General features: G+C 36.5%; 1 protein-coding gene across 1 annotated transcript in view; it reads right to left on the reverse strand.

Moving 5' to 3' along the window:
• Window positions 1-3,382: 3,382 nt before the first annotated feature.
• Window positions 3,383-12,063, reverse strand: part of RPS12 (ribosomal protein S12) — a 114,650-nt gene continuing 105,969 nt past the window's right edge. Inside the window, exon 7 of the mRNA XM_064486682.1 lies at window positions 3,383-3,401. Coding sequence (XP_064342752.1) covers window positions 3,398-3,401 — 4 coding nt within the window. The 3' untranslated portion in view covers window positions 3,383-3,397. The remainder of the gene's footprint in view (window positions 3,402-12,063) is intronic.

Below are 12,063 nucleotides of genomic sequence, written 5' to 3' on the forward strand. Positions count from 1 at the left end.
ACTCCATCCCTCCTCCTGAATCAGAATCTGCATTTAGTAAAATCCCCAGGTAGCTCTTGGGCACATTAAAGTCTGAGAAGCACTGAGCTAATGAACAACTTGAGAGGATGCTAAATTATGTAATGAAGGGGGAAAATATATACATGTGTGTGTGTGTGTGTGTGTATACATACTCACTTTTTAAAGTTCTAAAATCAAAAACATTTTAGAGAACACCGCCAATAAGCATGATGCTTCAAGGCAGCTGCAAAAAATGGCTGCAAAATCCATAATTTTTGTTTTGCCCCAAGATTTTTGTTTGGATAATTCTGGATAAAATATGTGTTGGCATCCCTGTAACTTCTGGAGGCAGGGATTCTGCTGTTAAAAACTTTGAGTTCAAATCCTAGCTTTCTGCCAAATTTGCCAGAGGAACAGCAGAAAAATTATTTAATCTCTCTGTACCTCAGATGTCTCATCTGTAAAATGGGGTGATATTAATAGTACCTAATTAGTTAAGTGGTTGTAAGGAGCAGTGAAATTGAAGTGTTTACCCCATCTCCTGGCATATAGTAAATGCTCAATATGTTTAGTAATTATTACTCTTTCCTAGTGTGAAGGAAAAGCCGGGCTGGTCTAACAAGGTAACTCACAAGTCTAGGAATGTGAAGGAGAGGCTGGGCTGGACTAACAAGATAACTCACAAATCTAAGTATTGGAATACTGATCTGAGTTCTGCTAGACTAACTTGTAAATCTAGGTTAATTAGTGTTGGTTTGCTGTTCATGATTTTTTGCTAGCCAGCTGGGTTTTCAAAGATACGTATCTGGCTTTGGAATGTTGGTTTGCTGCCTCCCCGCCTCCACTTTTGTGATGATAATGCTGCTAAAGCTGTTCCATGCCTTTTGGCCTAATACCCCAAGCTTGTACTTTACCCTATAAAACCTCATGAGCACGTCTTGGAGGTGCTCAGAGCTTCAGAGCAGAAGGCCCTCTGAGCCCACCGGCGTAATACATCTGAGTACTCCAACCCTCCGAGTGGTGCTTGTTTCTAGACTGGCCTGTTATTTCCATAACACTAGAGGGGGAAAACATTCCAAACCATTCTCTATGTAACAATCCAAAAACATGTTTAAAAATAAGAAATAGGAGATATGTTTTTCTTGCTATGTCATCTAGTAATTCTGACTTTTATACTACTCTTATTCCCTAAGAGTTATAAGTAAACATAGCAATTAAAATTATCTGTAAAATATGTCCAAATTTTAGCGTGGTTCATTCCAACTTCAAGAGTCACCTGGGTGCTTCTGGGAAAGGGTCTTGCATTCTTAAAGAAGAGACTCAAAGAAGAGAAGACATCTTCTGCTCGATTTTGTCTCATGTGCAGGTTCTGTCTTGAACTTTGTGACCGCAAGGGAGTCCAGGACAGTAGAGAGAATAAGGGAAGGAACCTGGCCTTGGGGGATGCCCTGAGCTCCCGCATTACCAAGTCTGGACAACTTGGAGCAGCTCCACCTATGGGCTTTTGTCATTTATGATAACAAATTGTCCTTAATGTTTAAACTGGATGAGTTTTGAGTTTACTGTTCTGTTATTCACGGAGCATCATCTGAACTCATTCAAATCCCTTCCTGTTAAATTGAGGCTGGAAGGAGTTAAATGATCTTCCCAAAGCAGCAGTTTGTGACAGAGCCAGGCTTCATGGCACCCATGTGTTTCAGGTGGGTCTTTTCCTTTCTTTTCCTCTCCTCTTCTGTCCTTCCTTTTCTTTACTAAACTCACAGTAAATTTGACCATTTCAGAATTTTCAGACAGCCAATACCCATTTTGTATGCAACATGTCCAATGGTATGATTGAGACCAAAATGTCCCCAGGAAGCTTTAGACAGCCAATTGGGCATTCAATTCCAAATGTTATGCTTTGAGTAGCTTTTCTCTAAGTAACCATAGGGGAGGCAGCAACTATGGGATAAAATTACACCAACGCAAATCCAAAAAATTACTCAATTATGGAAGAAAATAAATCTATTAAACTAGCTTTTTATTCTCATGTAGAAAAAAAATAGCCATTGATTTATTTGGTAACTTTTGCAATATGTGGCCAGTATTATTGGCATAACCTAGACTTTTTTCCCCCTGAAATTTGCAACTCTTTGAAAATTTATTCCACAATGACTTATAAAAGTAAGTTAGATCAGGAACGGTCTAACCAGGAAGAAACAAATTACTTCCAGTGATTTTAATGCAGGGAATTGGTTACATAGGTGATAGTAAGGAAACCCAGAGAGAGTAACAAAAATAATTCATTGCCAGCACTAGGCTGGTTAGACAAAGAGTGAAGATGCTATTGTAAAAGACAGGGGACAAGATTACTCAGAAGGAACAATGGCCAGCAAGTCTGGTGGGGGCTGGAGCCATGGAGGAGAAGCAGTCATTGCTAGAGAGGCCACCAGCAGCACAGAGATGGGCAAAGAAACACTCTGGCTTCTCTCTTCTCTTGCGCTCCAGTCTCCCACCAGAGCCTCCCACTGGTCCGGGGGCTGGCTGACAGCAGAGCCTGGGAAACGTAGCCTGCAAGTGTCAAGAGCAGGAGCAGGAGCCTGGAGAAGTGTCCGTGGGTCTAAGAACAGGCCACAGATACTCTCAGATGCTTTAGTAAACCCTTGTAAACTCCTTGGAAGAAAACGTCTGTACTAATTCCATGTATTTTTACATTTCCTCTCAATTCAGTTGAAAACGTTTCCAAGGAACACATAGGTCAAACATAATTTGATTCTACCTTAGTGAGTCTCCAATTAGCATATGTAAGAATTCATTAAACCTAAAGATAATAGGGACTACAATAACTCTTTTAAAGGAAGCAGTGGCAATGATACTATTTTAATTCAGACAGGGAACCCCCAGGTAGGTAGGTGGGTGTTGTCCTAGGCTTAAACATGCCGTAGAAGCAGACACCGGCACGGGTGCCTGCATCCGCTCTCTTACTCTTTCAACAAATTGAAAGAAGAGGAACAGGAAAAAAAGTGAGAGAAAGGAAGGGAGGAAAGAAGGAAGGGAGGAAGAGAGGAAAAGAGGAAGGGAGAAAAAAAGACTCAAACCAGGAGCACTTTAAGTTCTGCACAAGTCAAAATGCGGATATTAATATGACCAGTTAGCCTTTAATTCTCTCACAATTCACATATCTTTTAGCATTTTGATCACTGAAAAAAAAAACTATCCATTTCCCACAGTCTAACTATATTTCTATTAACTGGGCTGAAGCAAGTAGCTGTAAATTGTGTTTTAAATATTTGAAAAACATCATCTCTCTTCTCTTGCATGATATTTATCTTGACGTGTAGTAACACATCTTCAGATTCTGCGTTTTTGTTCTCTCCATTTTTCTCTCTTTCACATTGAGTTTGCTGGCTCGCAGCCTTTAGCTGAAAAAGAAAAATTCTACTCTCATTCTCAGCTTCAGACTAGGTGGAGAGAAGTCCTATTTTAATTGAAATTGAAATCCCACAATTAGGTTAGAAGAGCACTTTCTCAGTGGATTCTCTGGAAGGTTATCTTTTTCTAAGTTGTATAACTAGGAAATGAAACGGATCATCAAGAAAATTCCTCAGGTCTCTTGCATGGCCCATGGAGGAAGTGTTTAGCCCGTGTATCAATTCACTTTTCCCCTTTTTTTACCTCCTTGTATTAAGAGATTTTTATCTACAAAACACGATGACCCAGGGCACTACAAAATGACTTGTAAGTTGATATTAGAGAGTAGGAAAAAGAAGGAATTTTAAACAAGGTAAGTGTAAGAGACTGAATACCAATTACTTGAATAAGGCACATGCTTTTTACCCTACATAGAAAATCAACAATGCGTGTGTTAAAAAAAAAAAAAAATACCTACCATGTATTTAGTGAGTGTTTGGAAATGAAATGAGAACATTAAACTTTATAAAGTGTTTGGTTGGTTGCATTAGATGGGTACAACTACTTCATGAGATGGATTGATGAAACACCTTTATTGCTGTCAGAACTCAGTACAACAGTTCTCATCGAGTTAAAAAAAAAAAAAACTACAGAAGTGTTATTTGGCAAGAATTTAAAGTCATGTTTCATATCAGTAGAAATTATGCCTAAGGGCTTGTGTGCATATGTGTAGACTATGTATTAACTCCCAAAACGTGTTATGGCTCTATCCTAAAAAGACACTCAAAACCAGGATATTGCAACACTTGAATGTCCATGAGAATATTAATATACAGATGACTCCCAACAAAAATGAGAAAAAGAATAATGCCTAGGCTTCCCATGACATCTTGAACACTTTTATAGGAAAATACATGCTGTAATCTCTTCATTTGTCTGTCTTCTCTACTAAACTTCAAATTCCTTTATATTGAGGGTTGTATCTTTTTAAATCTTATCCTTAGTGCTAGCATTTTCCAAGACACTTCAGGAATTTTAATTATAGTTTTGAAATAATGGAATAACAAAATGAAAGGATTTTGTTTACTTGCATTAAAATCTTTCATAAATATAATCTAAAAGAAGTAATATCATGGAATCTAATCTTCCGATTTGGGCTGGAAACACTGGCCTTTTAAGGTAATATCAACATTTATTCTATTTTGCTTACGGAATTTTAATATTATTATTGACATTGGTCATGCAAATTAGTCCTCTGGATAATTGCCTGATTTGATTTTGCTTTGTTCAAGCAAATAATTAAATATATGAATTTGGACAAAGTCATTACTTAAGTTTCTTATCTTGGTTTATGAATCAGTAAGATTTGTGACTTGTAGTAAGATATTTAGAGATGGTGAATTATAGTAATTGACCAGCACAGATCATTGCCATTTAGAATTTATTAGAAATTCAAATTTTAAGTTGGCACAACACAGACAAATTAATGTTGCTATAAATTTTTATTAAAGAGATTTATTTAGACCAAACTATTTAAATTATCATTTTGAAGGCTATGTTTCTATCTTCTTTGATTTTTAACTTTGTAGAGAGTTACCTATTATATTTCTTGAAGCAAAATTTTATATTATTCATGCTGTGAAGAATTTCTGAGTGGCTCTTAAAGATGTTCACCAGAGTGCTCAATGATCTGTGTATTTTTGCACATAGAGGTCAGATTTGCTAATGACATCTAATTATTTCAATGGCACACTTTTCCTAAACTGAGCAAAACGTTTCCCAATTGAATATGGTCGGGTTGCCTCTTTTTTCTAGATTTCCAAGGTTACTCAGTTATATAGAGGAAATGCTGACATGTTCTTCCCTGTCAGCTCTTTAAATTGTTAAAGGAACAGTCAGAGGAAGTAAGCTGGATAGTCACTGTACTATAGTTCCAATTACCAAGTGGCTAATCCCTGCCTGCCCACCAGAATGCCCTTGTAAAGGAAATGTCCTTGCTCCCAAGCTATTTGAGGGGCTGGCCTGGGTAGCCTGGGTATCATGAAATACCCCCCATCAGCCCTAGTAATTGTATTGAGTGAACACCTGACCCAAGGATAACCAAGCCACAAGCCTGTCAATGACATTTTGACAGGATCTCGGTTGAAGAAAAGAAACGATAGCTTGGGTCAATCAGATTCCTTTTCTCCAAGATTTCTGAGTAGGAAATTCCCAGAGATCAGTAAGGCCAGTTAGCATAAATGCAGAAATGGCACCATGACAGCATGGGTCATGACTAGCCAATGCCATGTGCAAACCAAAGTAATGGCAGAGCAGAACACATTTGCATCAAAAAGGAGAACAGAGTGGTTGCCTGGCAGAAGTAAAGATGCTCCAGAGAGGCTGTAAAGCCTGTAGGAAATCCAAGGAGTCTCAGAATCACTTTCTTTCCATCCCGTTTCACTCAGTTCCAGCCCATGTATGTCTTCACAACAGTTTCCCAAAAGGAAAATAGCGTTGCTGCTTTCCTAGTACTAAAAATAAGGCATCATAAAACAAAGTATTTAAATACAATAAAGATTTTTTTTTAAAAAGCAGTGTAATACTCATAATGTTTTGTTGAATAGCTAGTAGACTTCTCTTTAGACATATATTAGTATTCACATATGATTTTTCACGGCTGGTTTGTAGCTTGCATTTTTTTTAACTTGAATGTCATGAACACATTTCCATGCTCATAAATATAGCTTTGTAACATTACTTCTAGAGGCTCATAGTATTCCATTGTATCCATGTACCATAACCTCTAACAGAAATGCCTCCATGATAGACATTTATATTGTTTCCAATTTTACTCTATAATAAGTAATGGGGCAATAAATCTACTTGAACATTTTAAATATCTTGTGATATATTTTATTTAATTGTATAATTAGTTTCTTAAGATTTTTAAAGTGGAACTATTAGGACAAATGGTATTTTTATTTTTGATTCAGTAACAAATTACGTTTTATGAGATACCATTTTTTCCCAAACCATTGTTTACACAAAGCATTGATCTTTTTCAATCAAATAGGGAAAAAATGCAATCTCATTCCTGTTTTAATTTACTTTTCTTTGATTATTATGGATATTTTTTGACCTTTTGTATTTCTCCTCTTGTAAAGTATTTATTCATAAACTTTTCCCACTCTGCTATTAAAGTATTGATTTTTTAAATTGATTTAAAGAGTCCTGTATCTATTAACATCATTAGTACTTGGCCTAGCATATATGTTGTGAATATTTTCCTAGTAATTTGTTTGTCTTTTAAATTGTTTACAGTTAAAATTTATCACATTTTACAGTCAAAGTTATCAACATTTTACTTTATGATTCCTGGTTTTATTGTCATATTTAAAATGGCCTTCCCAAGAACATAAAAATACTCATTCTAGTTTTCTTTTAGGATGTTTATGGATTCACTGTTTATATTTATATATTTTATCCATCTGGAATTTATTTTGGTATGATTAAGTTAAATACTCAATTTATAGAGTTATCCTAACACTGCTTACTGAATAATTTATTGTTTTTTCTCTAGCTGACTTTAAAATGCTACTTTTAACATGCACTAAATTCCATGATACACTGAAGAAACTGGACATAATGGTAAAGCAGTTTGATGCTAGAAGTATAAAAACTTATGTTCCCACTAACTGTATAACTTTGGACAAGTTACTACAGTTATACGTCTAAGCTTCAGTTTCCTTGTCTAAAATGCAGAGATAATAATGTCTCCTAGGAGCACTTGAGGTTTAAGTGATTAAAAAGTATGCAGAACATGCAGCCAGGCATCTGTTATTAAGGAAGTTTCAATAAAATTAGTTACTAGCCATACTTGGGTTTACTACTGAATTTTCTTTTCAGTCCTGTCAATTTGTTTATTCCTGTGCCATAAATTTACTTTTAATGATTATATCTTTATACAGTTTCATATCTATTAAGTTAGGTGTCTTTCCTTAATTTCTTCTTAGAATTATCCTGCTTTTATTTTATTTCTTCTTTAGAAAATAGTTACCTCCCTTGAAGTAACTTAATTAATTACTTAATATCCCTGAGCTTCAGTTTAAACATATACAAATTGGGTATAATACCTACTTTTTGTAATTTTTGTGAGAGTTGGGTGTTAATATAAATAAATTTCCTAATACAGTGTTGGAAACATAGAAGATGCTCTGTAAATGATAATACCAATTACCAATTGTAAATACCAATTATGGAATCATACAATTGTGATTATTGTATTCTTGACTTATTCTCTCTCATGATATTCAGGCAAAGTATTGCCATAATAACTTTACACTTTAGAAAATAGCAAGCAGGATTGATAATGACCATTGTACAAAACTAAATTCCAATCATAAGCTTAAACTGCACTAGACCAAAAGATTCCTGAAGTGCATACAACCAGAAACGCGGGTCTAGTACTACAGGGACTGTCTTTTATACAATAATTAGAAAAACATTGCTGGTAGAGGAAGAAAAGAGTGGGCATTTCAAGTTCCATTACTCCATTGGGTCCAAGACAAAACAAAAAGTTGGTGCTAAAATTGCAAATATCTAGGTAGTATTTTACAGATCTTTTACACCAGGGTATGTGTGCATGAGTATAGATGAGGGATGATCTGGAGGTCTGTTACTCTTTAGGCTACTGTCTGAAAGGTAAATAAGAGTATTCATACTTTTAAGGATGCTGATGGACTCAAAATTGAAATGACTTTGAGAAAAGAGATCAATGGGTCATTTCCTAAGAGTAAGAAGATCGCTGAGGAATAATGAAAATTACTGGATTTTCCTTCTTTGCCTCCTTTCCTTTCTTCCATTCTGCCTTCCTTCCTTCCTCCCTTCCCTCACTTATTCATTCAACAACCAGAGCTTCCTCTTTCAACCTGGTATCTGTCATTAAGAAGAAAGAAAATGTTTACTGTCCTCCTTTACTTCTGAGAGAAGAGAGAGGAAAGAATTTCAGCACTCTAGTCGACATAAATATCAAATGTATTATTATTTCCAATGAATCTTCCAGGGGAGGGGAGTTTCTTATCCAAACCACCCACACAAAATATCTTAAGTGCAGTATCTTCTCACCAAGAACATAAGTCTACCAGTTAAGAAGTAAAAAAGCAGAAATAAGAAACAAATGCCAAAATCCTCTTTTTGGGGGGGTATTTTTTATTTTTTGCAAATGCATTATAACCAATTGATGTCAGACTGTAGAGTTTAGAATGCCTATGATACATGGCATAATATGCCATCTGGGCTAGCCTGGATGTTGCAGGCAGTCACCTTACTTTTTGGTTCTGAGGTTAGGGTCACAAAGAGAACTGCAGTTGGTATCACATTGCACAAGCTCCCGGAGCTTGGGGGAGAATAATGACACGAATCAATAATGCTGTCTGGGAAATGGCTTAGAATAAAATATTACAGAAGGGCACGAACATCACCCAGGGGGAGACTTCAGCGCTGATTAAATATGGCTGCCTCAGCTCTCTTCCACGCAGTGACAGATGGTGCAGGAGTGCTTACTTTGGCTTTTGCTGCATTTTAGGGGAAATAGGGTTACTCAGGTAACATGAAAACAGGGCAGTGCTTGCCAGTTCAGTTAGCTTCGCTGCACTTGGCTGCCCCCTGAAGGCCAAAACTGTACACGCAGGCAAAGAATTCCCCCATCCCACTTCAACAGAATCCATAGCTGACAATAACTTTCAAACCGATTCCTTTCAAAGCCACCTTGCGAAAAGAAATTAACAAACCAAACAGAACTCTCACGTAGAGTTCTCCTTTTCACCAATCCCCACACCTCAAAGGAAACAAAAAAGGATAGTTCATTTGTCCAAGTTAATAAAATATATTTAGTATATGAAGAATTAACAAAATACTCCAAATAAAAATTAGAATTTAAAGATTATCTAGATAGATGTCAACATTAAATCACATTTAAATGCATGAAAAAAAAAAGAATAATACAAATTTGTATGGCCAGTGTCAATAAATCATTCTTTTCTTATTTCTTCTATGTGTAAACTACCAAGTTTTGAAAAAGTATCATGCCATGCCACAAAAAACAACTGCAATGTTCTCCTTCCATCCCATCCAATTCTACTATAAACTTGTCATGGAATAATGTTAAAAAAATACTACTTATCCTACTAACTATTTTGGCCTTTCATAGAGCCTAAATTTAAAAAAAAAAAATCATTTTATCCCTGGAGTAAAAAGTGTGGGTGGGAAAGGCATTAGCATTCAGTAGTCTGGGCACTGAATTTCCTCTGTGTGTGAATGCCTCTGTCTCTGGGTACCCTGTGATTGGAGACACAGGTCCAGAAATACTTGCTGCCTACTCAGCTCTGGTATAAATTTGATTGAAACCATTAGCTAAAATGTAATGAATTCCATGTGTCAGTCTTCTTTGGCATTTTTTTTAAGATAGGATTTTTAGAATACATAATTGTGATAAATCCACTCTGGATAATTTATGTTTTTCTTTTCCACTACATTTCCATCCACATACAGATTTTAAACAGCCAAATGGGCATTTACATATTTACTGCTGGTTATAACTCCTGCTTTCTAAATTTACACTTTCAGTCACTTTTTTCCCCAATATCTTACTTCTTGGGAATTACTGAAGTAGGAAAACAGATCAACTTTTTCAGGCCACTGAAACCTAAAAACTTTTTTGTTGATAGTGAGGCATACTTGAAACTCTTCTTTGAATATTGTATTCCTTGAAATTTTTATAATGAATAGAGAGCATTTTGTGCTATCAATCTAATTCCTCAAAACTCAAGCTTAATAAATGTATTCTTTTAACTTTTTTTATGTCCTGAAAATGGTCTATTTTAAATAAATTACCTTTACTCAAAATTTCTTTCAGCCAGTGTCATCAATTAAGTCTAAATCAAATTGGCCACCCCCTAAAGTTTTGAATTCAGACAATTAAGTAAATACAGTAATTCGTCTCTTTTAACAAGATTTTCTTCAAGGGTATAGTCATGCTCTTTTAAAATATGTACATATACAAACAAAAGGAAGTACCAGTCTCTCATATATAACATCCATTGTCCATTCTTGCGAATCAGACATTCTGAAAGAAAACAGTAACTGAAAGCCAATTTCCCACTGTAAGGCCAGTGTGACCCAATCACTCAATGGGCTGCCTCACCAGGCACTAATTTCCCTCTTCCTGGAGAGGAGCAAGCCCGAGCTGGACGACCTTGTGACTGCGATAGCACGCAGTCATTGCCATCTGTATGAGTTTCTTGGAGTTGCTGTAACAAATTATCGCAAACTGGGGGATTTAAAATAACAAAATGTTATTTTCTCACAGTTCTGGAGGCCAGAAGTTCAAAATGAAGGTGTCAGTGGGGCAAGTCCTTCTGAGGCTCTGTGGAGAATCTGTTCTCAGCCTTCCTCCTAGCTTCTGGTGGCTGCTGGCAACTCTGGGCATCCCTTCATTTACAGACACTTTGCTCCAATCTCTTCCTCTGTCTTTACATTCCCTTCTCCCTCTCTTATAAGGACACTTGTCACTGGATTTAGAGCGCACCCTAATCCGTGAAGACCTCATCTTGAATTCCTTAACAATTACATCTGCAAAGACTTTTCCCAAATGAGCTCAGAGTCACAAAATCTAGGGAGACATATCTTTTTGGGGGAAGTGGAGGGCACTATCCAATCCACTGCACCCTCCGAGCTTGAATTTGTATGATGACATCTCACCTCTACTGGAAATCATACCTACAGGGGCCAGGTGGCCATTTGCCACCAGTCTTCATCCACATCAGCTCCTGCCTCCATCACAATTGTCATCTGCTGAATAAAAGGAGGGAACAGAACTCTATTTACATCTTCACTGGAGATAATCTGATGTAACTAACTCTGTAAGATTTCTTTACACCACCACAGTCTACATGTCTAAAAATGATCTGAAAAAGTCAGGGGCCAGAGAGACTTCCTAGGAGTGATCCTGTGACAGAAGCCATGCAGGATCTCTGTGGAAACGTGTCAAGAATTCCAGTGGTTTTTCTGACTTTCTTGCCTATAAACTGCTTTTAATGCACCTCCATTAAAGTGGTCTAATAGAAATCACTTTAACTGAGAAGTCGTGTGTAGAGAAAAAACAAGGAGTGATCAAAAGACACGGCATGTTTGATTTCTCACTAGATTTTATCACTTGCAGCTAAGATGAAAATTAGAGCACTTAGGTCATAGCTCACCAAGAAATTGAGCTAACAGGCTTTGACCTAGTTTTTATTCACATGTAAAATAAAATTAATTTACAGTGTTTACAGATGTGGACAGGTGGGGAGTTTATACAATTTTTTTTTCTTGGTAGTTGAAGACTTAATACAATTTTATAAGCATATATACCTGTCTGTATCCCTCCTGTGTGTAAATTACAAACGAATATTCATGGACGTCATTGTCAAAATGTTCTGTTCTTATCAATTGACTTTGCAGTTCTGAGGTTCCCTCCCTTTCCTCCGCTTCTTTCTTTTTCCTCTTTTAAAAAAATTTTTAAAATAAAGTTTTCTTTCAAGTCCTCTACGGTTACCGTGTTTCGGCCATCAAAGTCCCCTCCTAGCCATTTTCATTTACCTTGTGACTCTGACCCTTTGTGAAGCCGAGCATTTTCAGAGTAAACCGATCCTG

The sequence above is a fragment of the Camelus dromedarius genome, chromosome 6 (genome assembly GCF_036321535.1).
Source record: "Camelus dromedarius isolate mCamDro1 chromosome 6, mCamDro1.pat, whole genome shotgun sequence".
NCBI lineage: Eukaryota > Metazoa > Chordata > Mammalia > Artiodactyla > Camelidae > Camelus > Camelus dromedarius.